We start from the raw sequence: 24,692 nt of genomic DNA, 5'->3' as shown, positions 1-24,692 counted from the left end.
CCCCCTTTGCCTTTCTTTTAGAAGGACACCTGTTATAGGATGTAGGGTCTTTCCTAGATCCAGGATGATCCCAACTCAAGATCCTTAATTACAACCACCAGTACCTTTTTTACAATAGGACCCCATGAAAAGGTTAGGGTGTCAGAACTGGGCATATCTTTTGGGGGACACTACAGGTATATAACAGAGCATCTCTGTCACTAGGATGAGATCTCACAGATGCAATTCTTGAGTGTCACTCTTGAGGAACTCTGGCCTGGGGTGAGACAACCTGGGCTAGACCCCTGTTGTACTATTTGCATCTGTGTAGGTTAAAACCTCGATGGCTTGGCTTTCTCTCAGGAAAAGTATAATAACTCTATTATAGTACTCAGGGTCACTGTAAATGTCTCAGAGTTAATACAGGTAAAAGGCTACCTGTGTTTGGCCTCCAAAGAAGTCTTGGGTAAAAAGAGCTTTGAGTCCTCTACTATGTAAGACGTCCATCTGTAAAGAGACTGCTGTCTGCTGCCTACTAGTCAGGTGTCTTTGAGCAAAATTAACTACTGAGTCTCCAAATGAAATAATTCATATAACATTAAGCACACATAGGTTTATATATTTAGCCATGTATATGTTTTTTAAGACTATTAAAACTACAAGCACTATTTAAAAACTCTTAGAGGGAGAGATTAAGCATTGACCTTCAGGAAAATACATTGATATTCATAAAGCAAGTAAATGCAACTGAGGCTCATTGGTGGACTTGACCCTTGAATTAAAAAGCTTAAATACATGGGTGTCATAGGCACAGAATAAAGAGGGCCTTTTGGGGTGGGAGGAGCCTATGGGTGGTCTTACCAGGATTACAAAACTATGAGTAGCTTTTCTTTGCCTTTGGGCTTCAGTCCGTATAGAAAGGTAACCTTTCTCTTGTTCTCTCAGGAGCTGTGTAGAAACTTGGACTCGTGGAGGTGAAAAAAACCTTTTGAGACATTAGTTCACTTCCATGTGCTTACAATGACTCTGCATTTTTCTGTTTTACCAGCTGTGATACATGAGGAAGCTCTATGACAGCACACACCACAACTGTTTTGAGGATGATAATGCTAAATAATAGCATAAAAGTATTCACACTCAATGAATTGGACAACAGACACCCCACAAATTCTTTCTCTCCCTGACACACACAAGTGTTAAATGTCAAAAATGGATGTCTTCAAATATAGTGCATAGCCCTGGAGATCATATACAGGATCGTAACATTTAAAAAAAATTAATGGAAATAAGCCCTGGCTGGTGTGGCTCAGTGGACTGAGCCCCAGCCTGCAACCTGAAGGGTCACCAGTTCAATTCCCAGTCAGGGCACATGCCTGGGTTGCAGGCCAGGTTCCCTGGTGCGGGGTATGTGAGAGACAACCACACAGTGATGTTTCTCTCCCTCTCTTTCTCCCTCCCTTCCCCTCTATCTAAAAATAATAAATAAAATTAAACAATAATGTAAATAAGATAAGGTTTACAGCTCTCCTCTTGACACAGCCTTTATAGAAGAACCTGGTTTTACAATACCCAGTTTCACATGCCAGTTGCAATTTTCTCAAGCTGAGCATTCCATTTATTTCTATTTTACTATGAAACCTTATTTTCCCATGTGCAACACACTTTGACCCCCATCTTTCATACTAGGCTTTTATGCCAAAGATCCTACACAAACAGCCTAGCTAGATGATCATTAAATGTCAGCAGATACCAATTGATTAAAGAAAAATCTGGTAAACACCTTCTTTCCACTTTGGACACGACAAAGGAACACTCCTACCCACTCCCCTGCTTTCAGCATTTAGTCTAATAGAGGAGAAAGAACAACATGAGTCTGAAGAACTACACTGGCCAATCACTAGTTGTAGGCTTATTGTGGCCCAAAGTCTGGGTTTGCTGCTGCGTTATGATCTCATTATGCCTCTCAACTCTGCCTACAGGTGTCTGTAGTGGGTTATGTTCATCTGAGACTTCTCCGTCTGGGATCTGGTGGTATCACTAAGTGTCTGCTGGTGCCGGAGCTTGCTGTCTGCCTTCTTGCCATGTCTAACGAAGTAGAAACGAGCACAACTAATGGCCAGCCTGACCAACAGGCTGCCCCAAAGGCACTGTCGAAGAAGGAAAAAAGGAAAGGTATGGAGAAATAAATCCTGTGTAGGCCAATGAGGGGAGTAGCGGTGGTCACCTGAGAAGAAATGAGAAGTTCGGAGTAAAGTGAGAGCTGGCCCTGGCCTCGCTTCGGCCTCAGCCTAGTCTCAGGGACTCCTAAACAGGAGAGTTAGAGTTTGGTTCATTCCACATGTAAGACACACCTCTGAATCCTGTGCCTGCCCCAACTTGGGTCCTGTCAGGAAGCTCTCATACCATCTTGTTCAGCTGATAAAAGTGCAACTATCGATCATTATATGGTTATCTTTCAGTAACCTATTTTTACTTTGCTGTTTTTTTAAAATCAAAATCTTTATTTTGTTAGACTCTCCTTTTTGACCTGAAGTACCACTAAAAAGTGCCAGAGCTCTTGATCATTCATAGTTTGAGAATATCTCATGACTTCCTTGCCTTTTGCTTCTACACTGTAACAATGGGAATGAGGCTGCACAGGCCCTTTAAGAAAAGCAAGAGAAGTTATAGATAGGACAATTATCTTAAATGATTTTCAAAGAAATTTATCCATAATTCCCTCCTGCCTTATTGACAGTTCAAAATGTCAGTAAATTGTGTGGTGCCTTATTTTTCTTTCATTAAAAAACAAAAGCATTATACTCTTTATATTCTTTTAAAAATGTTTTTTAAACTGTAATGAATATCCCCACATGCCACCTCACATATTTCCATAAGTTTCCCATAATTCAGTCCATTTTGCACCTTCAAGAGTTTATTTTCTTTCTACCCCAACATCATACATAGCATAGCATTACAGAGCATGATTTCACTCAAAGGAAGTGAGAATAAGGACAGATTATCGCACACTTAATCATAGTGTAATCAAGATTTATATTGCTCTAATTTGGAGAATCTGGAACATAGTTGATTATACATGGGGTCGACATTTAAATGCTTTTATAAACTTTATCCCATATTTCTTTCTTTTCTCAGGCTCAGAAAAGACAGATGAGTATCTTTTGGCCAGATTCAGAGGTGACGGTGTCAAATACAAGGCCAAGCTGATTGGCATCGATGACGTGCCCGATGCAAGAGGAGATAAAATGAGCCAAGATTCTATGATGAAACTAAAGGTAAGAGGGGGAAAGCATGCTGTGTCTGTCTTCAGCCGTTATCCAACAGAGGGAATTATATCAGAAGTTTACCTTCACCTATATCTCAGTTATTTGAAAGAAACACAATTCCAATCACTTGATTGACCCAACGGCACCCCATCTTCTGAGGAGCCATGAGCTTGTTTGCATATGCTGAGTGTTGTTCTAGTACAACAGGACTCCACACGCCTTTCCCTTCGGGCAGGTCAAATTTTCAGCCCCAGAAGTATTCAGGTAAAAGTCAGGACTCTGGAAACTGGTATTCTTTCCTGTCAGCCTTTTGGTTTTCTGAAGTTTTGGATTCTAGTACTGCCACGGTGTGAAACTAATTAAATGATGCTAATTAAAGAACACAAGGCCTAGAAGAAACATCTTTGAAGATCTTCTAGCCCCGTCTCCTTGTCCTTACCAATGGCTTTCTGAGGTTAAGAGAATTAGAAGGATTTGCGCAAGTTCGCAGAGCTCACCAGGGACGCCCTGGCTGCACATCTTCTATTCTGTCCTGCTGCCTCTTACGAAGGGTGCCTAAGCCTTTCATAGATGGGAAACCAAGCCGAAAACAAAGCCGTCCTTTAAACTTTTAGTATCAGAAACATCGCAGGGTACTTTTAACTACGTTTTCCTTGTTTTTCCAACCTCATCAGGGCATGGCAGCAGCTGGTCGGTCTCAGGGACAACACAAGCAGAGGATCTGGGTCAACATTTCCCTCTCTGGTATAAAAATAATTGATGAGAAAACGGGGGTAAGAATTCACTTTCACTGACCCTTTTCTGACACTGGAGTTTGACAAATAATTTACAACTAAGTTTTAGCTCCCCTTTTTCCCTTCCTCTAGAAACAAATTCTGTAGGAAAAAAACAATAGTATGTATTACTTCTCCAGAGATAAAGGCAGAAAACAGGGTAGGAGATGAGGAGTCAAGACACTTGGTTTTGAAATTTATTTCCTCTAATCGATGGGAACTGCAGGTCTATGAACACAGATATACTATAAATACCACTTGGGTATTTTTTTTTTTTTGGACCCTGGATACAAGAACTAGATTAATCCTAACCTCTGGTTTGTGATGCTATTGTAGGTATATGCATGGGTCTCATTTTAATATACAAGGGTATGCAAACGTAGGTTTACAGTTATATTTAATTAATAATAAATAATACATAATGATACAAGAGTCAACTCTGTGTTTTGCATACTCACAACTGTGAACCTACTTTTGCCCCCCTGCATTGAACACCTGCAAACTTACTGGGTAACCTAATGCTAGAATATCACCCGGAGTACAGCTCCCTGGTGATTCTTCTTTCTTTTTCTTTCCTCCCCACCCCACAGAGGTAACTTTGATCATTTTTTGTTGTTGCTGCTGTTTTCTATCATGTATGAGTAATCTTGTTTGCTTGTTTTTGAGCCTTATCAACAAGCTATCATACTTTAAGTCCCCCAGGGCTCCCTTTTTTCCTCTAGTCAAGATTCATCTACTTCAAATGTTTGTAGCTTATTTTCATTGTTGTGAAATACTCTATTGTATCAAGGTACTGTGGGGAGACCTCCAGTTGCTATCTACCCCTTCCTAGAGATACCCTCTATCTAATATGCAAAATCCATTGGCCAAACCAGGGTTCTACGAACCCTGGAACCCTGGTACGTGCTCACTCACCTGCTGCTCCTTCTGCACTACTATCACCATTCTACCTCATCTCTCATGTCTTATCTTCCCATCAGAGAATGGTGGCAGGTTTCCCTCACAAGCATTCTCTCACTCCCAACCTCCTAAGACAGCCAGAATAAACTTTTCAGTGGCCTTAGGAGTTTGGAAACAAAGGCAAAGACACATTCTGACTACCTACAAATATCACTGAAGGGTTGAGCCCTGCTGTTCACTTGAAAGGACCAAAAGAAAGGAGGAGGGCAGTAGAGAGGAGGGTACTACTAACCCCATCACACACAGCTCCTGTATATCTAAGTGGGGTTGAGAAACACTTGAGGATAACATCTGGCAACTTCTAGAATATACTTGGGATAATTGTTCTAATGATACTTAGGTAAGTGTTCTCTGGCCACTCTGAGCCATTGTCAAACGAACCGTGTGAACACCTCCAGCTTAGTTATGCTGTTCACTTGAATTTGTCTTTGAGCTAGCTGGGAGAGTATGCTTGCTTGGAATAGGTTATATGTCCCATCTTCACCTTAGAAATTCTTGGTCTTCCAATCCTCAGTCCTTCCTTCTATGTGACATCACATCTTTGGGGGAGAGAGATGCAAGTGTCATTATTTCAAGAAGGGGCATTCTCCCCCTTTCTGTTTGCTACTCTTTACTCCTTTTGGGCCCCTCCCTACCCAGGATAAATATGAGTCTAGCCTTCAACCAGAGGTAAAAATTTTTTTCTTCAAAAGTTTTAGCTTTTTCATATATCTGATGCTTAGTTGTGCCTGCCTACAAATAGATTCTCATTTTCCCAGGAAATCATTTTTTCTGGTGCCCTTTGCAGGTGATAGAGCATGAGCATCCAGTAAATAAGATTTCTTTCATTGCCCGTGATGTGACAGACAACCGGGCGTTTGGTTACGTGTGTGGAGCAGAAGGCCAGCATCAGTTTTTTGCCATCAAAACAGGACAACAGGTAAGTGCTAAGCTTTGACGTATACCTGGATGGGGACTTGTCCTCAGTGGAGTGCAGGAGTGTCTGTCACTCAATTAGAGAGCTTTCTAGAAACAACTGGAGATAAGAGGAGGGATAAACAATTATTCAAAGGATGACTATCTTCATTGGTCTAAGGAATCTTTTTTAAATGTCATTGATTCCTGTGGAGTGTATGGTGCACGGGTGATTAGAATGGGCTTTCTGATGAGGTCAATACTGATTTTAGAATAATAGTGAATTATTTCTAGAAGTGCTGAAGGAACTTGGAAGATTATCATGGTGTTTCTCATTTTATCCAAGAACTTATTAATCCTGCTGTCTTTTGTGGGGATGAGTGTGGTGGTGATATCCCATGAAACAGGGGACAGTATTAAGGAGCTTTGAGAGGAGGGAAGAAAACAGTACTAATCAGAACTGATGGAAGACAAAGGGAAGGAAATCGTAAGATTAAAATACCAATAAATATGCTTTCTCTTACATCAGGCCGAGCCATTGGTCATTGATCTCAAGGACCTTTTTCAAGTTATCTATAATGTAAAGAAAAAGGAAGAAGAAAAGAAAAAGGCAAGTACTACCCAATACAGGTTCTATTAAACTTAAGTCAGTATTCAGGACCGTATTTGAACATTATGTAAACATATAGCTTATCTGGAGAGTTGGCTTCTGTGTGGCTTTCTGAAGTGTGCAAAGCAGAAGAATGCATTATCTGTTATTCCCAATACAGTAGTGAATAGATGCTATCTTTAGGCACTCCTGATTTCCAGCCTCTGACCCCTGTCTTTTCTCCCTACAAGCTTCATATTGATTCTAAAGACTATACAAGGCTACCAAGTTTAAGTCCAGTAACTACTCAAATCCAGTGTTAATATGAAAAGGGCAAGGGAATGTAGGGCAGAGATAACATGCAAGAGACTCTTACTTATGCCTATGAGCCCATAAGTATGTTTGTTTTTTGATTTAAGTCCCTTTAACTATAACTACTAAGATCACTGAATCTGTGTCCTTTTTTTTTAGATGGAAGAAGCCAAAAATGTAGTCGAGGTAAAACTGCATCTCCTCTTCTTGTGAATTGTGCATGTATGATGTGTAGAAGTCTTTGTTTGCTACCTGCCCAGCATGCTTCCCCTCCGGCTAATCACTCTGTTCATGACCCTCTGGTCAGGGGAGATGTACAGTTAAGTGATCAGTGCCAAAACTGTAACTGCTTAGCAAGCCAGCGCACTAGGAAACTAAGACCTGCCAACTAAACCCGTAACCATTTGCCATCTTTTCAGAATGGAAGCGAGGCCCTAATGACTCATGATGACCAAGCTAACAAACTGAAATTGGTATGTATGTGAACTTTTATGATTCTCACTTACCTGAACGTGGATTTTACTCCTGTAGATGTTGTAAATACAAAATCTGTATGAAAATCCAATTGTAAGAACTATTTCCCTAAACATTCGTGTAGCATTGATATCAATATACAAAGTAATCTTTTTAGTAAACAGATCTGAATCTAATCCAAATATTTTTAAAGAGTTTGGACCAGATGGATTTGTTTGGGTACCTGTCTACACTTCCTGACCTAAATGGCCTAATATCAAATCTGTATGAGTTAAATAAAAATCCAATTGTGACAGCTAGTTTCCTACACTTCTGTTTAGTTTAGGAAACAATTTTGACAATATACAAAGTAATCTTTTCGAGTAGACACATCTGAATCTAATCCCAAATACTTTTTTAAGGCTGTTGACCAGATGGATTTGTTTGGGGACATGTCTACACCTCCTGACCTAAATAGTGCAACAGTAAGTGTCTGTTTTTGAATTTGCAATGTAATGGAAATGACATCTATGACTCAGATTGGCAGTTGGCCAGAAATCTTGAGCATCTCATTGAAACTTGGAAGGTGACTGCTGATTTTTTATTTTTTATTTTTGCATAAAGTGTAAATGGCTATTAGAACAAATTTGCATCTTAAGTCACCATGGGGACCTATCAGCACTAATTCAGATATATTAATATTGCTTAGTTAAATCTGAGCAATAGGTAAGGCAATGTAGTCCTTCTTGGTATTTCTTAGGATCAGAAGGAGGAGCTGAATAATAATTCTTGGCATAAGCCTACTTGGAGGAAATATGCTTGTTAGATGATTAATCGTAAAGCCTCCTGGCCTCTCCATTTATTGTCTGTTTTTTCTCTAGTGATTTAGCGTAAATGTGGTGTGAAGTAAGACTTAAAATAGGTATGAGACTCAGTTGTATTTTAAAAGTTTCTCATGTTTTACAGGATGTTATAATGTATCAATCTTAATATTGATTGATTCATTAGAACTTTGTAAGCATAAAACAATATTTTTCTTTACAGATAAGGAAATAATGATTCAGAAAAAGAGCTCATTACCCAAGAAAAAGGTTCAAATGCAGCACTAAAAGCCAAGTCTCAGAACTTTCAAAACAGAGCTCAAGTGAAATTACCATGTAATTTTGAATGGCTTTTTACAGCTTCAATTACTTACTTAACAGTTTCCTGAGTACGTGCTCTCTGCCAGGCACAGCAGTGAGACACACAGTGTCAGTGACATCATGAAGTATAGTATCTAGCAGAGAGGTCAAGATTAAAACCAATTACAAAGCTTATTAGTGGATGTTAATTAGATAGGGTATTTATCTAGTTTTAGAGGGACAGCTAATAGCTCTAAGTGAATTTCTGGACTTGAACATGAACCAGACAGAAAGGGCATCACTGTCTATCTAGGAGTCTCTTATATCAGGGAATTAGTAAGCAAACCTATAGGACCAACAAGGTCATTGGAATTAAAGTCCCAGCAGATGGAGGACCAGGTGAGTCTCATTGGCCCCAGGGTGCTGCAGAGAGTGCCAGGCCTGTGAACATTTACGTAAAATGCCCGAGCCCAGGAGATGAGAAGGAACAGGGGCTTCCATACTCTTCTCAGCCCTCAACCCTGTGAGGTTTACACAGCATAACAGCATTGCAGAGGCCCTAGAAATCCTGCAACAGAGACGCCTGTTTAATGTTCTGTGTTCTGTTAAGCAATCAGTACTAACACACTTGTCTACAGGACCTTTCACTCTTCACAACGTTTGTTACCATTCTAAGGATAAACCTTTTGAAGTTCTGACGTAGAAGCCCTGAAAGGTCTGTGCGAGCTCTGAAGTCCTTCTGATTCCTAGGCAACTTCACCCTTCATCCACTGGTAGCCCCCTTCCCAAAGTAAATTCACGTCCGAATGACGCGCTTTCTAAGTATAACTGACCTTCAAACAAGTTTATTGAAAGACGTCAAAGCACTCAGGCTATGAAGTAGAGTTCCAGTGGGGTAGGCAAGGAAGCACTGACTGCTTCATCTGCTTCTGTAGCCTTCTAGAAGTTTCTGAAAATGGAAATGAAAAACAATGTGAGTAACCCCGAGTCTCATTGATAATAGACTTCATGCATTCTAAGAATCTTTGGTGTATAAAAATAAAATTCAAGTTTCAGTTGCACTAACAAGTTAAAGGAATGAATACCATCAAGGCAGATGGTATCTGATAAGTAAGAGAATCCCAACAGTGCTAGTTGTGTGCTGGGCAGACTTTGCTGGTGTGTTCTTACAGAGTGGCTTTGTATTCCTAGGTCACAAAATAAATTTATCTCTACTTGATAAAACCAGCATGTCTAAAAATATTCAAATCTTACAATAGTTGCTTGGGTAGAGATGAAGAAAGGAAGAAATCTAAATTACCTAGACATTATTGTGCCCCTCCCCCAATATTTATACAGAATAGTTTTATGCATTTCAAATAAAACTCATGTTGCAAATTACGTAGCATTCCTTAGATTGTAATTTTTATTGGAAAACCACTTGAACAATATTCTTCCATACTGGTCTCAAAAACTTTAAAAAAAAAAAAAAAACAGGAGAAGGGGGAAAAAAAGACATGTTCTAACTTGAAAATTTTGACCATTCAAAAGCACAGTTCTTCTCATAAAATGTAAGGATGGCTCCCCATCAGGGAGGTTAACTCTGGTGCAGGGGTGGGACCAGGGCAGTGTTATGTAAGTAAGATACCATGAATAATTTGAACTTGAGTGTGGTTACGGTCAAAGTAAACTGGATCCCCTTGTGGGACATTTTGAAAGCCTAGCTCATGAAGCTTGTTTTAACATAGGGAGAAGCAGGAGGCCCCCAAAAGCTTTGGGTAGGGACATCCAGGACTTGGCAGGCTGGAATGATAAGTGAGACATCTACGTGGACAAGAGCAAGGCCATGCAACTCAGTCTTAAAAGCTTTGTGTCTGTACAGATGCCTCTTGGGTTGCCTGCTGCCCCTCTTATGGGGGACTCCCTAAAAGCAGGGTCTGTATTTTACTTTCCTGTCACCAGGGCTTGTCTCTCAGGTCCTCTGACGGTGGCCAAGTGGATGCAGTGTTTACGTCCAGCAAAGAAGTCCTGAAGCTCTGCCCTGGGATGGGGAGGAGGGGTGGATGGAAGGGGCTTGCCTTTTTCAGTTGTAGTCTGTGAACTGGACTCTTAATCTCAAATTAACAGCAACCTGCCCTGAGGAGAGCCTTATACATTTTGCTTATAGGGTGACTATTCAGAAGTCTAACATTGTGGTTCCTGTTGGGTGTCCTAAGAACTTCTTCCGAAGTATTTGAGAAGGAGAACTCTACCAGCTGTGAATACCCAACTGTTCTAACCAGAGGTGGCTCAAAATAAAGCAATAAATATTGAAATCACAAGCTTTTGTAATATGCTTTCCCTTACCTTTTGATTGTTAAAGATCCCTACATTAAGAGACCTTCCAATCTATTTCTTTGATTAAAAAAAATTATTTTTAATGGCAAGCTCTTCTTCCGACAAATTCTTTTGGTTATAAAAAGAAAAGCTGGTTTTTATAAATTGTGTTTTACACCTAGCACTAAAGGAAGCCAAAAGACAGAATACCAATTAGGTCTGATTTAGGGCCTATACCTTTTTTTCATCTTTACAATTTCTTAAAAATTTTTATTGTTATTCAATTACAGTTGTATGCCTTTTCTCCCCATCCCTCCACCCCACCCCAGCCAAACCCACCTCCCTCCCCCACCTCCACCCTCCCCCTTGATTTTGTCCATGTGTCCTTTATAGTAGTTCCTGTAATCCCCTCTCCCCACTAAGAACCCTGAAACACCAATCCAAAAGAACCTATGCACCCCAATGTTCATAGCAGCACAATTTACAATAGCCAAGTACTGGAAGCAACCTAAGTGCCCATCAGCAAATGAGTGGATCAAAAAACTATGGTATATTTACACAATGGAATTCTACACAGCAGAGAGAAAGAAGGAGCTTATACCCTTTGCAACAGGCCTATACTTTTTAAAGATGTGCTACTTTCTCTTAAAACCAAAGAGGCTTATTCAGACCTCCTTTTTACTTTTGAGAATTTTATATTCCCTTAAGGTTGCTGTTGTTTCAAGGATCAAAATATTTAGTTGTCTCTTCAGGGTGATGCTAGAATTCCAACTTCCATTTTATAGGGGTTTTTTGGTTTCTTTATATTTTTCTATGGCTAGCATCGTTAAGTATTTAATGGATCGAAGTCAGCCAGGACCAAAGTCTGTCAGTATGACAGCTGATGGACTTTCGCCCAGGGTGAATCCTAACTAGTTATAAAAACATGTCAGATTAACCAAATTTGCTGCTTTTATGCTGAGAAGGGTGTCTTATCTAGCAGCTGTGAGTCAAAATAATTGTCATACCAGAAAATGATAAAGAATAGACTTTGTAGAGGTGTGCATTTGGTATGTCTTTCAGATGAACTCAAACCCATATCTCCACTTTATTCATAAATTAAAGATTAGATTATACATAAATTAAAGATGAATTATAGTTGAAATTTATCCACTAAATAGATGAGATTACTGTTACAACAAAGGTAACTCTAATGCGAGAAGTTAATGTGATATGTGATGTTAGATTAGACCACTATTTTGAGTATCACTTTCTTAGAAAGGTTTAGACCAAAGGGTGTGTCCAGAGGAGAGACTAGGATGATGAGGATGAGAGATCTACCTCAGCTAGCACTTTTGAAAAGTTCCTTAAGTATTTTAAAAGGCATACCTGACAGTCTGTGATGTGAGAGGAAAATTCCACACCCAAAAGGAAAGACCGATTACAGGGAGATATATTTGACCTTAAACTTTATTACAGCCAGGACTGTAAAATATGAATGCATTAGCCAATAAATGTGCTTGCTTAGAGAGGTGAGGTTCTGTGCACAGGGGCTACAACAGAAGGGACTGCATCACGTAGGAAGTGGTCTGGGCTTTGGAGATCTTGTCTTCCTTTCAAGCTTTGTAGACTTAGATAATCACTTGGAGCCACTCACAGTCCATTCCCTTTAAGACTTTCAAAGACTTGAATTGAAAGGATGATGGTGAACTCAGCCAGTCTTAAGCCTGAGCGATGACATGAGTAGAGTAAACAACAGTAAGACTTCATCTGCTAAGGGGCCAATGAAGTTGAGACTTAAATAAATGGGCATGGGGTGGGGAAGGGGCAGGGAGGACCTATTCAACTAGTAAATGCACTCACCAAGATGATGGGAAGAGGTCATGGCCAACCAGTTAGCCAAGACCAAAAAAATCTAATGGGAATTTTGATAATTCTGGTCACTTTATGTAGCTTTCTCATTTGAAGTCACAAAATGGACTAACACTTCCTTTTTTTCTCTTTTCTTTCCAAATGTGATAGGAAAGCAAAGATATCCTGTTAGTGGATCTAAACTCTGAAATCAACACCAATCAGAATTCTTTAAGAGAAAATTCATTCTTAACAAACGGCATCACCTCCTCCTCTCTTCCGCGACCAAAGCCTCAGGCGCCTTTCTTGCCCGAAAGTGCCTTTTCTGCCAATCTCAATTTCTTTCCCACCCCTAATCCTGATCCTTTCCGCGATGATCCTTTTGCACAGCAAGACCAATCGCCACCCTCTTCGTTTGATTCTCTCAAATCTCCAGATCAGAAGACAGAGGATTTGAGTGGCTTGTCTACTCCCCTGAGTAATGGGCCCCTGAATGGGGATGCTGATTACTTTGGTCAGCAGTTTGACCAAATCTCTAACCGGACTGGCAAACAGGAAGCTCAGGCAGACCCGTGGCCCCTCTCAAGTCCACAGACACAGCCAGCAGTGAGAACTCAGAACGGGGTATCTGAAAGAGAACAGAACGGCTTCCATGTCAAATCCTCCCTGAACCCTTTTGTGGGGAGCCCTCCCAAAGGACTGCCCATACCAAATGGCATAAAGCAGGACTTGGAAAGCTCTGTCCAGTCCTCAGCACATGACTCCATAGCCATTATCCCACCTCCACAAAGTACCAAACCAGGAAGAGGCAGAAGGACTGCTAAGGTGAATTATCTTCTCTGCATGTCCATTGGCAGATTGCATGTTTGGTATCAAAGGGTGGTAGGATGCAAGCTGTCCTCCCTGCTGCTGTTGTTTCCTGTGTGGCTATAGAATAGAAGGTGGGGTGAGGCCCCTCGTCCTTCAGGAACCCCTTCCTCTAAATGCCAGCCTTTGGAAGCTTCTCACTCAGCAGTGTTTATCACCCCCTGCTTTCCGTTCGCATGACTTGTCTCTTATTATTAACTAAACACAAGTTGTTGTTTTTTTTTTCATTTTTAATGCTGCTATGCTTCTGTACCTCTGGTAAGTTTGATGGTCACACTCTGGGAGCAGAGGGCAAGGGTCCTTGTGATTCCCTCCATACCTTCCCCACACTAACCCATGCCCCACACACACCCCTCATGTGGCATTACTGTCCAAAGTGGTTCTGTTAAATTCTCGAATTTGTCTCCTGTGTTAAAAGTTGACTGACTAATCCATTGTCTTAAAAGAAACATGTATTTACTGTTACTGTTTCATTCAAAAGCAATTTAAAATGCGGTTTCTGTATGCTTTTTTAAATCTCATTGGAATGTGTAGGCCGGCCTAACAATGAGCCCGCTGTGTCAATTTTATGGATTCAAATCCACTAGAATGATCAAAAATATTTAAGCTACTTACAGTTGTCCCTTCTTTCCCAGCTTCAAGCTTTTAGCAGATAAGGAGACCAGACAGATACAAATGTGTAAAATAAGTAAATTAGATTTCCCTTTGAGAGTCCTAAACCCAATATTCTGCCTATTGCAGATATCCTTGTCTTGTTTGTTTGGTTGGGTGGCTGGCTTTTGGTAGTAGTCTATCAGTAATAGGAAACAGTTTTCCTCTGTGTGGTCCCCCAGTTGGAAGGACAGAGTGGGAGACGGAGTAAGGCTGCATTTCTCTGCTCCCCAGTAACTCCTCTCCGTCCCTCTCCTCCCTGTCAGTCTCCTGCAAATGACTTGCTGACGTCAGACATCTTTGCTCCACCCGACTCAGAAGCTCCAGGCCAGGCATCACCCACTGGACAATCTGCAACCCCGCAGGCCAGCCCTCTGGATCTCTTCAAAACCAGCGCCGCTGCCCCCGTGGGGCCCCTCGCGGGTCTAGGTAAGTGCCCGGGATGGAGTCCGGCTTGGCTCTGTTACTTTCTCTCTTAGGGCGATCGTGTATAGGGTGAAGGCACCGCATATCCACAGAGGTTTCAGGGATAGAAAACCTAGGAAACCCTTCTCCTACTTTTATTTCTCTACCACCACACCTGCATTTGTCAGGTACCCTTGACTTGTAAATGAAATTCCTCTCCTTGAGTTGCCTTGTGAGAAGAAATCCATTCTCAATGCAGCACTTATTTGAACCAACGGATAATGGCTTACTGAAGACAATTACAAGGGAGTCTGAAGCTCAGACCAGCTTTATGGGAGAAATGGGGCTGAGATGACAGTCTTAACTATCGTCTCTATTGGAAAAGTAACAACATGCATGTCTTCCATGTAAGTTGCTATTACTAGATCAAAGCCCTGTTCCCTATTAAACTGATACCCTATTGGAAGGTATCTTGGACCCCAAGAGGCATATGACTGAAGTCTGAAGCACGTGCAAGTCATAGAATAAAAGTCCTAGTTCTGAGCCCAGCTCTGTCCCTAGGCCTAAGGTGGGTGTGGGACAGGCATATATCCTATCGGTCTTTGCATATGTAAGTTTTAGCAGTTCCTTGCCAATGTGTTGGCTAGCTGAGTGTCTTAATAGTGTAAGAAGACAAATACTAGAAACCTGAAGTTGGAAAGAGCACAGAGATAAGGGGAGAAGTGGGATTTTATCAGAGAACTAGGATGTGCCGATGCTGTCATTCATGAATGTGTCCTTAGCTCACGTGAGCCACGGAGCCACTCTGTGGCAGTCACTGGGCAAGGCCACCGGGCTGAGGCTGGTCCTGCTGCTCTTCGCCCACAGCCTCCTGGTCTTTCCTGTCCCTGTGGTACAGTCTTCAGAAACCTCAACAGTAGCCCTTGCCATCCTGCTGGGGATTCTCTTCATATTTCTGCTTCTTGGCACCACTATGAGCTCCAAGTCGACTTCGACCTGGGAGGGGGCGGAGAGGGTCTCTTGCTCATTTTGTAAAATTTCATCAGGGATCTTCCTCTGCTTCCTGCGGAGTCAGTCAACAGGACCCTATTTTGTTGTTTTCTCTGCTTTCCTAGAAAGGAACATACTGTGGTTCTGTCCTATTACATCTGTTTAAGCATATCTGGGGTAGGGTATAGCAAAAGGACAGTTGTTACCCAAATGCCCAATGGCTGAAACCCATGTGGGGGTGAGAAGCCAATGTGTCCCAGGGCTCTGCTTGCATTTGTACCATCAAGAGATTCTCCCTAAGCTCTTTGTGTCTTCTGGGAGCTTCCCCTTTCTGCCTTGCTTTTTCCCTTGTATCCCCAAGTGGAGCTGGTCGATGCTTTTCCTTGCAGAAGAGTAGGGAGCTTGGAGGCAGTGCCTGTGGCCAGATCACATCCCAGAGCTTTGTAGTCTAATATCATGCCCTGAAGAATTTTTACAGCCAATATTTAACAAGTCAGCCTGGAAATACAGCTGGACCCTATAACTGTTAATTTATTCAGACGAAGTGAAGCTTTTTGGCTAGGTGCCCCTGTGGAGGCCTCGGGGTATACAACTGCAGAATACTGATGATTCTTCCAAGTTGAGACATGGGACTCAAACTGAGCTCTACAGTATAGCCCCTGTCCACTCGCAGGGATCCTCAGCCAAACCCTGGAAGGTTGCAGGTCTGGCTTCAGCTGAACCCAGCTGGGGGACTCTCTCCTCTGGAGAACTGGGGGTGGGGAGAGGGTGGGGAGAGGGTGGGGAAAGGGGACTGTAGAAAGCTGAGCCTTCAGCTTTGACTAGCTATCCTGTGTTTTTATCTAGCATCAGGAGGAAATAAAATTAACTTTTTTTTTTTTTTTACCAAAACTCTCCTTTTTTTTTTTTTTTACCCTCTTGCCTCTACCTTCTCCGGGGGCCTTACATACATATCTTGGAAACACAACACATGGAATCTGGTAGATGGGAGTGAAGGCTGGCATACGTATACACTAGGAAAGCCTTCATTTCCTGGCTTATTCAATATGTTTCTCTTTTACCATCACTCCTGCTGACACCATCTATGACTAAAGCCACACATTTCCCTAAGGGAAGGCAAGCCATGCAACATGAAAGATGATAAAATTCTACCCAGTTGGAACATCCAATTGGTGTAAATTATTAGTGACTCTGGGTTCAGTTAATAAAATTTAAATGAATTTGTTTTAAAATGCTAGAAATAACTGTTCAAAATCAACTCACTTTTAGAAGCCTATTTATACAATCTAAGAGAAATTTCCCTTTGATTAGTTATGAAAGTATGTATATGCTTTAGTGTAAATGACATATAATACTGTATCTGTAAAATAAATATTTGAATTAACATTCCATTAAAAACAAATAGTCCTGCCTCTCAATGCCAAAGAGGCAGAGCAAGAGGACAGGCTGCTGGGTTCGGAGCCAGTACACCCGAGTTTTAGTCTGTATTGTCACAGACTGTGACTCTCCCAAGTTTAGCAATCAATACCCTTGTACCCAGTTCCCTCACCTCAGAAACAAGCATGTTAATTTAGTAAGAGGACCTTTCCTAAAAGCCAGCGCTCTCCGTGAGCACACCATGTGCATGCGTGGCCAGATGGCTGGTGCTCGTGTTGATACAGACTTGAATCAACACCAATCTCCAATACTAGGGCAATTCAAGATGCAGTACCCTGCTACATCAGCCCCTGCGTACCATTTTCAAAATATTTCTCACTCTGAAAACAAAAACATTCCTCACTCAAGTTCGAGGGCCAATGTTTGGTTAGAAAATTTTCATGATGAAAGAATGCTCAACTGCAAAGCTCAGAGCAAGTAGGTTTTGAGAGCAGAGCATCATTTGTGAATAGGTCTGAAGCTGAAGGTAGGTTTTCTGTTAGTGGTGGCCATGTAACCAGGTCATTGATACACTCAGGAAGGGGCAGGAGAGAAAACACCCTCTGGATTTGAACAAGATGGAGGAAGTGAGCATCTCCAGAAGAGGGTGTTGAACATGGGAGAGACGGATTTTCGTGATTTCGGCAATTCCTAGTCCATGCAGTCGGGAGGCAGGACACGAAACGTGTCCCCCTCTGAGATCAGATCCCCAGTCTGTTAGTTACCTCAGGAGGCTTTCCTGCTTCATGGTGTCTCTTCGCCCTCCCCTCTTCTTTGTTCTGGTCTAACTTCTGGCCAAGTTTTGTGAGTAGCACATGCAGGGAGCACTTTTATTTGAAGCCGCTCTCCCAGGATAACCAACCTTTCCTCCATGTTTGTACTGTCTTGGCACCAAACAAATGTTTTCATCCTTTTATATAACTGTATCAACCTTGGCAGCATTTAAAAGCAAGGCAACTTTGAAAGGGTTTCTTCAGGATGCAAGCATGTTGAGGCCTAAGGCACATGCATGCTAGCTGGTTTCCATAAGACCAGACAGGAGACAGCCGCCAAATGAAAAGATGGAATCAGTGACTCAGATACCCTGTGGAGTATCTTAATTAATCACTTCATAATCACCCTGGTTTGTGTGTGTAGGTGTATTCATGCAACAAATAAGTTGATCAGATTGACAGGCTCTGTTGTAGCTGCATAAAATGCATCAGTGTCTGTATAATAAGGGCTCATTTTTTTATGACTAGGTACTTAAGGTAGAAAAAAGGGCTTCAAAAATGCCCTGGCTTGTGTGACTCAGTGGATTGAGAGCTGGCCTGTGAACTGAAGGGTCACCAGTTCAATTCTAAGTCTAGGTCACATGCCTTGGTTGTGGGCTAGGTCCCCAGTGGGGGGTGTGCAAGAGGCAACCACACACTGAAGTTTCTCTCCTCTTTCTCCCACCCTTCTCTTCTGTCTAAAAATAAATAAAGTCTTTAAAAAAAAATTTTTTAATATATACTCTGCACTTGGATGCTAGCAGTACTGTACTAGCTAGTTAATCTTCAGGTGATTTCATTTCTCAGAAATGATTTTCCATGGCAGCCTCAAGGCTGAAAGAAGGTGTTTGCCATGTAGATGCTTTATAAATGCTTCCCAGAGTCGTGTTTTCTGAAACTGAACATCCTCTTCAAGACTGTCTCCTGATCAGCCCTTTCTCTCAATTCCTGCAGGTGGGGTACAGATGACACCCCCTCAGGCAGGACCCTGGAGCCCAGCGTCTTTAGTGTTCAATCAGTCTACTTCAGTGGTCCCAGGAGCCATGGTGGGTGGCCAGTCTTCAGGATTCGGTCCACCAGTGGTTTTTACCACAAGCCCAGCTGTTGCAGGTTGGAGCCAGCCTTCATCCTTTACAGCCTCAACTTCCCCTCCAGCCCCTGTTGTTTGGGGCCCGTCAGCATCTGTGCCACCCAATACCTGGTCATCAACAAGCCCTTTGGGGAACCCTTTCCAGAGCAATATTTTCCCAGCTCCTGCAATATCTGCCCAGCCCCCTTCCATGCTCTCCTCTCTCCTGGTCACTCCTCCTCAACCACCTCCCCGAACTGGCCCTCCAAGGGACATCTCAACGGATGCCTTCGTTGCCTTGGACCCACTCGGGGATAAAGAAGTCAAGGAAGTGAAAGAAATGTTTAAGGACTTACAGCTGCGGCAGCCTCCTGTTGTCCCCGCAAGGAAGGGAGACCCGACCCCTTCTGGGACCTCAAGTGCCTTCTCTAGTTACTTCACCAGCAAAGTGGGCATTCCTCAGGAGAATGCAGACCACGATGACTTTGAGGCTAATCAGCTGTTGAAAAAGATCAACGGTAAGCTCCCCACTTCTCTGACCACTATACCAACCAGTATCCCTGCTGTTGCATGGGCCCACAGAGTCCCTCAGAAGAACTCTCTCCCACCCACCAATAGCCTTACTCTTGCTTCAACTTAACCATTTGAAGCCAACTATTTACCTTAGTTCCTTCTAAGGTCTGGCCCAATGCTGCCCTCTTGTGACAAATCTTAGAAGGGCTGCCAAGAGCTCCTGAAATTCAGTGGGATCATGGCACCCCCCAGGGCTGTGTGACAAAGTCTCAACCACACCCCACTGTCTTCAGTGAGGGAATTCTGAACCTCTTCCACTTCAAGCAAATAGTTATGCATAGCGTTCTCTTCTGACAAGGGAGGAATTTTCCTGTGATGATTAGCAGTCCTGGTGTGTATTTGGTGGTGATTTTCGTGCCATTGATATAAATTTCAAAAGTATGGAACTTAACTTGCTAAGCTAAGCCAGACTGGGGACTTGTGCCTGTATTCGGGGGGAGTTTGTCTACTGACTCCTTGGGTTTCTCACCTTTTAGAACCACCAAAGCCAGCTCCCAGACCAGGCGCCCTGCCGGTTACCAAATCTTCTGACAATGCATCTGAGAACCCTTTCTCTAAAAATTCTTTCAGTTCCTCACAAGCCTCTGTAAGTATCAAGTACTACAAGCTGTTGTTCCAACAAATATGCCACATAAAGCCACTGCCTCCTCAGTGAGCCTTGCTTGTAGGTATAACTCTCTGACAGGAAGGGACATTTGAAGAAGATGTATCACTGAGAAACCAGCACAGTGTAAACATCCACTCAGACTGGGGGAAGATTATTTTTGCAGGGATTACTATTCTGAATGTGAGAAATGAGCATCATACAGAAAACGCCCTTTGTAGCTCACTGAACCTGGCTCCTGAAAGCATTCTGGGAGAAAATCAAACTGAAGTACTATCTTTAAAAAAAAATCTTTCAGATTTAAGTTCCTGATTTCCCACCCGTGATTCTGTAGCTCATAAAAATAATACTTCCCATTCTAGGGAGGCAAATATAATTTGCTTGAACCTTGGCTTTGATGTAAATAATAAATATATATCACCAGATACAAGCTGGCAAACACAAATCATTGTAGACCCTTTTGTTACCTAAGTGATTTTTAAAGAAATCAGAGAAGTCTTAGTATAGGTTTTTTATTTTTTTTATTACTATAATTATACCCATTGACTGGATGGTTGTTTCTCCATAGATGACTTCTCCTCAACCTGCAGCTCCTGAAGTATATAGGGACCCTTTTGGAAGTCCTTTTGCCTAACTTTTGTAAGTAGGGTGGCACAGGGGGAGAGGGTGAGGGTGAAACTTTAATTTTAGCCTTGGGGAGAGGTTAAATCTCTGTCATTTGGAAGTAATAGACATGGAAATCTGTACTTAGCTGCTTTAATAATGACTAGGCTGGGCATTTAAGAATAAAATTCTTATCTATATCAAAAATAGTAATATGCCCATAGGCATATGGATTTCTATCATATCCTATGTTTTCAATATTTCAGTTCTATACAGAAGTAAAACACAACATAACATAACAGCTTTCTAATTTGTTTGTTTGGGTTGTTTGGGGTTTTTTTTACCTTCCTACTTAAGTGATTGCAAAGCATCCTGGTACTTATTTGGTTCCCATAGAAGGTTCAAAATCTGTGGACTTTCTGAAGCCACCAAACAGGTCAACTAAACAGGTGATGATCACGCCACTTCTGCCTCCCAAATCGGTACTCATTTCTTTGTGGAGGCCTTCAAAATTAGGGTGAAGTAGTCTGATGACATTAAATCCAAAAGTGGTGACAGCTGCTGATACCTCCTTCAAAAGCAGTATCAAGTGCACACGAGTTTGCAGGTTGATTCTTTTCACTGGTGGGGTTCATCTGAAGTAAGTTATTGGTGTGATCACCTTAGACTGAGGCTGTGGGAAGGCTCAGCATGACCCTTTCTTCCTCAACAGTGAGTGAAAGCAACTTAGAGTGAAGGTAAAAAATTGAAGTTAGTGGAGGCTTCTCTGCATTTTAGAGGAGGTGGAGCATAGCTGGTCAGGAGGAGCCACAGAAAGAGTAAAAAGAACCCAAGCCCATTTATTTCTTCAGTCTTGCCCCATCCAAGCAGACTTCAACACCATGTCTTAACCCATCTAGAACTGAACTGTTTCAAATAGATAAATGTCTTCAATCTGACAGCAATAAGATTGACTTTATTTGCAATTTGGGTCATCTCCCTTCAATCCATTTCTACAATTACAGTGTTTCTTCAAGTGTGTTTTCATAAAATCTACTTTAGAGAACTGGGTTCCAGAACCCTACCCCAGCCCTAAAATATCCCCATCTGGTGCTGAGGAGGAAAGATCGGTTTTTAACGAGCATGCTGATGATTTCTAATCCTGATGAGGCAGTGTGCTTTGCCGAGGCACTGGAAGCTGTGGCAGACTCATTCTCACCCTCCTCTCCAGGAGAGACAAATGAAAAATGATAAACGACACTCGCAGTGGTTGCAATAAATTGAATTGACTAGAGTTCTCAGGTCATGAAGGAAGGATAATCTTGGCCACCCTGCTAAACTTACAGACTGGGAGGGGGGCTATCGTGAGAGAAAGTAGCTGACATTATTGATCACTTGGGTTCATCCCTTTATTACAGGTTCTATGTTTATTGTCTTATTTAATCCTCTTGCATCAGCCCAAGGAGATACCATTACTGACATTTTAAACAATGATGTGATGTTTAATGTACTGATATTCAATCCAAAAATTCTAACCACGGGTTTTTTATTATTATTATTGTTGTTGCTCCCCATACTTCTCTAGGAACTAGGCCACCTGACTATCCAGAGGAGCAAAAGGATGGCCAGACAAAGTGGATAGCCAGACAAGCCCTGACCTCTGCCCTTGTTCCAGCTTTGATATATTACCCGTTGCCTTATTTCTTGCTGCCTCTTCCATGTGTAAAATGCCTCTCACTTTTTGTTTAGGTTAAAGCTAAACTGAATCTATGGCTTTAAATAAATTAAGAACCTAAACTCTCTAGCTTAACTGTAAATGAAGTAGTTTCCCTACTTGATCCCTTGCCTATTGTGTCCCTAACATTCTAGAACATTCTACCATGTACCCTCTGGTTGAGTGATGCAGCCACCACAACCCCTCAGATCAGACTGCTTTGAATAAATTTAAAATCCTTACTGTTCACAGTTGCGTGGGGGTTTCGTTTAAGAGCATAAAACCTAAATGTAGTAGAGCGAGGCACCTTCTTGTCTTGCTTCAGACCATCACTTCCAGAGAATTTTTAAAGTTAAACTGAAGCAAGCGCAACTTCTCCCTAGACATGTTGGAACCCAACACACCCAAGTGCCACCTTTTTAAAGATGGCACTTCTGCCATTTCTTAAGATCATTTGTTTTTTCTCAAGGGCAAGATTGTCCTCTTTCCAATCTGCTAGCTCTTGCCAACGAGGGAAAAGCATTATTTGTCTCTCCCCTCCTTTTCCTTCTGATTCTCTTTTCCATCGGTCTTGCTCCTGGGTTCTTATACTATTACCTCCCTTTCACAAGAAATGGAGTTTTGTGGGACAAAAGTTCCAATGATTCACAGACCTGAACCCTCACCACCTTCTCAGTAATTCTTCATCCCAGTAATTAGAACCGCAAATGGGACAACCTTTATCCTTTTTGTGGAATAAGGGGCCAACCTCTTGAGCTGAAGTCCATGAAGAGCAGTTAATGTTGAAGAAAACCTGAACTCAATTCAGCAATAAAGGACAACACATCACAAAGATAAATGTGATTGTGCCAAACATATAAGGTGCTTATTTGGGGTCATGCTAGACCCTTATCAAGTAACAGGAAAACTTTTCTTGAAGCCACAATCTCATAGCTAGTTAAAAGATAAATAGGAAAAAAAAACCTGCAATTACTTGCTCTCATTATTAAAAGCCTAATGTCTGCAGTATTTTTCTCCTCATAACCTTGGACAATTCCCCAGTTTGTGTTCGATCCTATCGTTAGCACAGTTCTGAAGGGTTTGTTCTTGCCAAAATGAGTTTTGTTTGTTTATGTTGGGTTTTTAATGTTGTCTCTTGACCCCTAATGCTCAGGTTCTGGTGGGTGTTAGTCGACCACGTACAACGTAACCTTTTAAAAACGAGGATGATGGCTCAGGATCTAAATAAGATGGTGGCTTCATGAACCTCTATTAATTAGCCCCAAGTAGTCCAAGCTGAAGTCTTGTGGTTTTCTGTTTAATGGTAATGAAATAGCTCATTGTGTTTGGCATAATTTTCCATCTGGCTTCCTATTCAGTCATACAAATGCAGACTTGAAATAGTATTTTATATGTCCAAATACCTAAATGTACTCAACTGGAGACAATTATTTCCAGGTAGTTGAATTTTTCAAAGTAGAAAAAAATTTTAAAGTGATGATCAGCCACTCAGTTGTTTTATACATACTTGTTTACTTGTGCACTTTTCTGTATGCAAATAAAGCTATAAATTTACTCATTTCAATAAACTGGAATGGCAGAATCTCATGCGTTTCCATCAGTTTGTTATACCATTTGACCTCTGTTTTTTGTTGATGTATTAGGGTCAAGGCATAAAATATACCCACTGAAGGTAAGTAAAAGTTATAAAACATTGTGGATTGTCACAAAGAGAAAATGGAAATCCACGAAATAGGACCATGAGTAAACTATTGGGTGACATCTTTCAATGCCATATTCTTCCCTCTCAAACTTACATACCCCCTTTCCTGGGAGTTTAATGGGAGTCCAGTGGATTAGCCCTGTACCAGAACAACTTCAACCAATGTCGGGAACAAAAATCATTCAATAGTGGACTCTTGACTCACACCTTTTACCCTTCACCTACTCTTGTTCTTGTTTGACCTCACCAAGACACAGCCGTGGACTGGCCCAGGCTGGTGCAGGCCATTTGGGGGAACATCTGTATGAGGTGGGCTCGCTGAGGATGATCAGGCATCTTTAGCAGTAGGACACTTTTTTTAATTTTTATTTATTGATTTGAGAGAGAGAGAATTTTTTATTATTCCACTTATTTATGCATTCATTGGTTGATTCTTTGATGTGTCCTGACTGGGAATCAAACCCACAACCTTGGCATATTAGGACTTTGCTAATCAGTTGAGCTGCCCAACTAGGGCCTGATAGTAACTCTCCCTTATATAAAAATTTAAGGCTCCCATTCTTTTCAAGAAGACCTAGATGTATGAGGAAGATGACCCCAAGAAGTCTCAGTGTTAAACTTAACTTCTCTAGGAATAAGACAAATTTGACTTGTGTGTGTTGGGGCACGGGGGTCATTGATCATTGTTTACTGTTAGGGGATGTTCAATATTTACTGCCTTACCTTTCCCCTTACCTGTAACATTTGGACTCTTTATGACAACAATGAGTAGAATGTAGAGAAACACACTCCATACAAAAGCAGCTTCCAGAGAGTCACAGATGGAGAAGGCTGCTGATGAGAACATGTTGCACAAATTATCTGGCTTATCCAGATGCTCTGCACTGTGTCTAAC

At 41.7% G+C, this 24,692-nt stretch overlaps 1 protein-coding gene across 1 annotated transcript; it reads left to right on the top strand.

Annotated features, from left to right (window-relative positions):
- Positions 1–1,958: 1,958 nt before the first annotated feature.
- On the top strand, positions 1,959–23,671 carry DAB2 (DAB adaptor protein 2). Its single transcript, XM_045186389.2, has 14 exons — positions 1,959–2,151; positions 3,115–3,254; positions 3,920–4,018; positions 5,766–5,897; positions 6,402–6,482; positions 6,933–6,959; positions 7,193–7,246; positions 7,649–7,711; positions 12,644–13,297; positions 14,257–14,419; positions 18,508–19,140; positions 19,672–19,781; positions 20,368–20,438; positions 21,967–23,671. The coding sequence occupies exons 1-13, from the start codon at positions 2,061–2,063 to the stop codon at positions 20,431–20,433; spliced, it is 2,313 nt and encodes a 770-aa protein (XP_045042324.2). The 5' UTR covers positions 1,959–2,060; the 3' UTR covers positions 20,434–20,438; positions 21,967–23,671.
- The last annotated feature ends 1,021 nt before the right edge of the window (positions 23,672–24,692 follow it).

This window comes from Desmodus rotundus, chromosome 1 (genome assembly GCF_022682495.2).
Source record: "Desmodus rotundus isolate HL8 chromosome 1, HLdesRot8A.1, whole genome shotgun sequence".
Taxonomy (NCBI): domain Eukaryota; kingdom Metazoa; phylum Chordata; class Mammalia; order Chiroptera; family Phyllostomidae; genus Desmodus; species Desmodus rotundus.
This window is presented reverse-complemented; position numbering and strand designations above follow the sequence as displayed.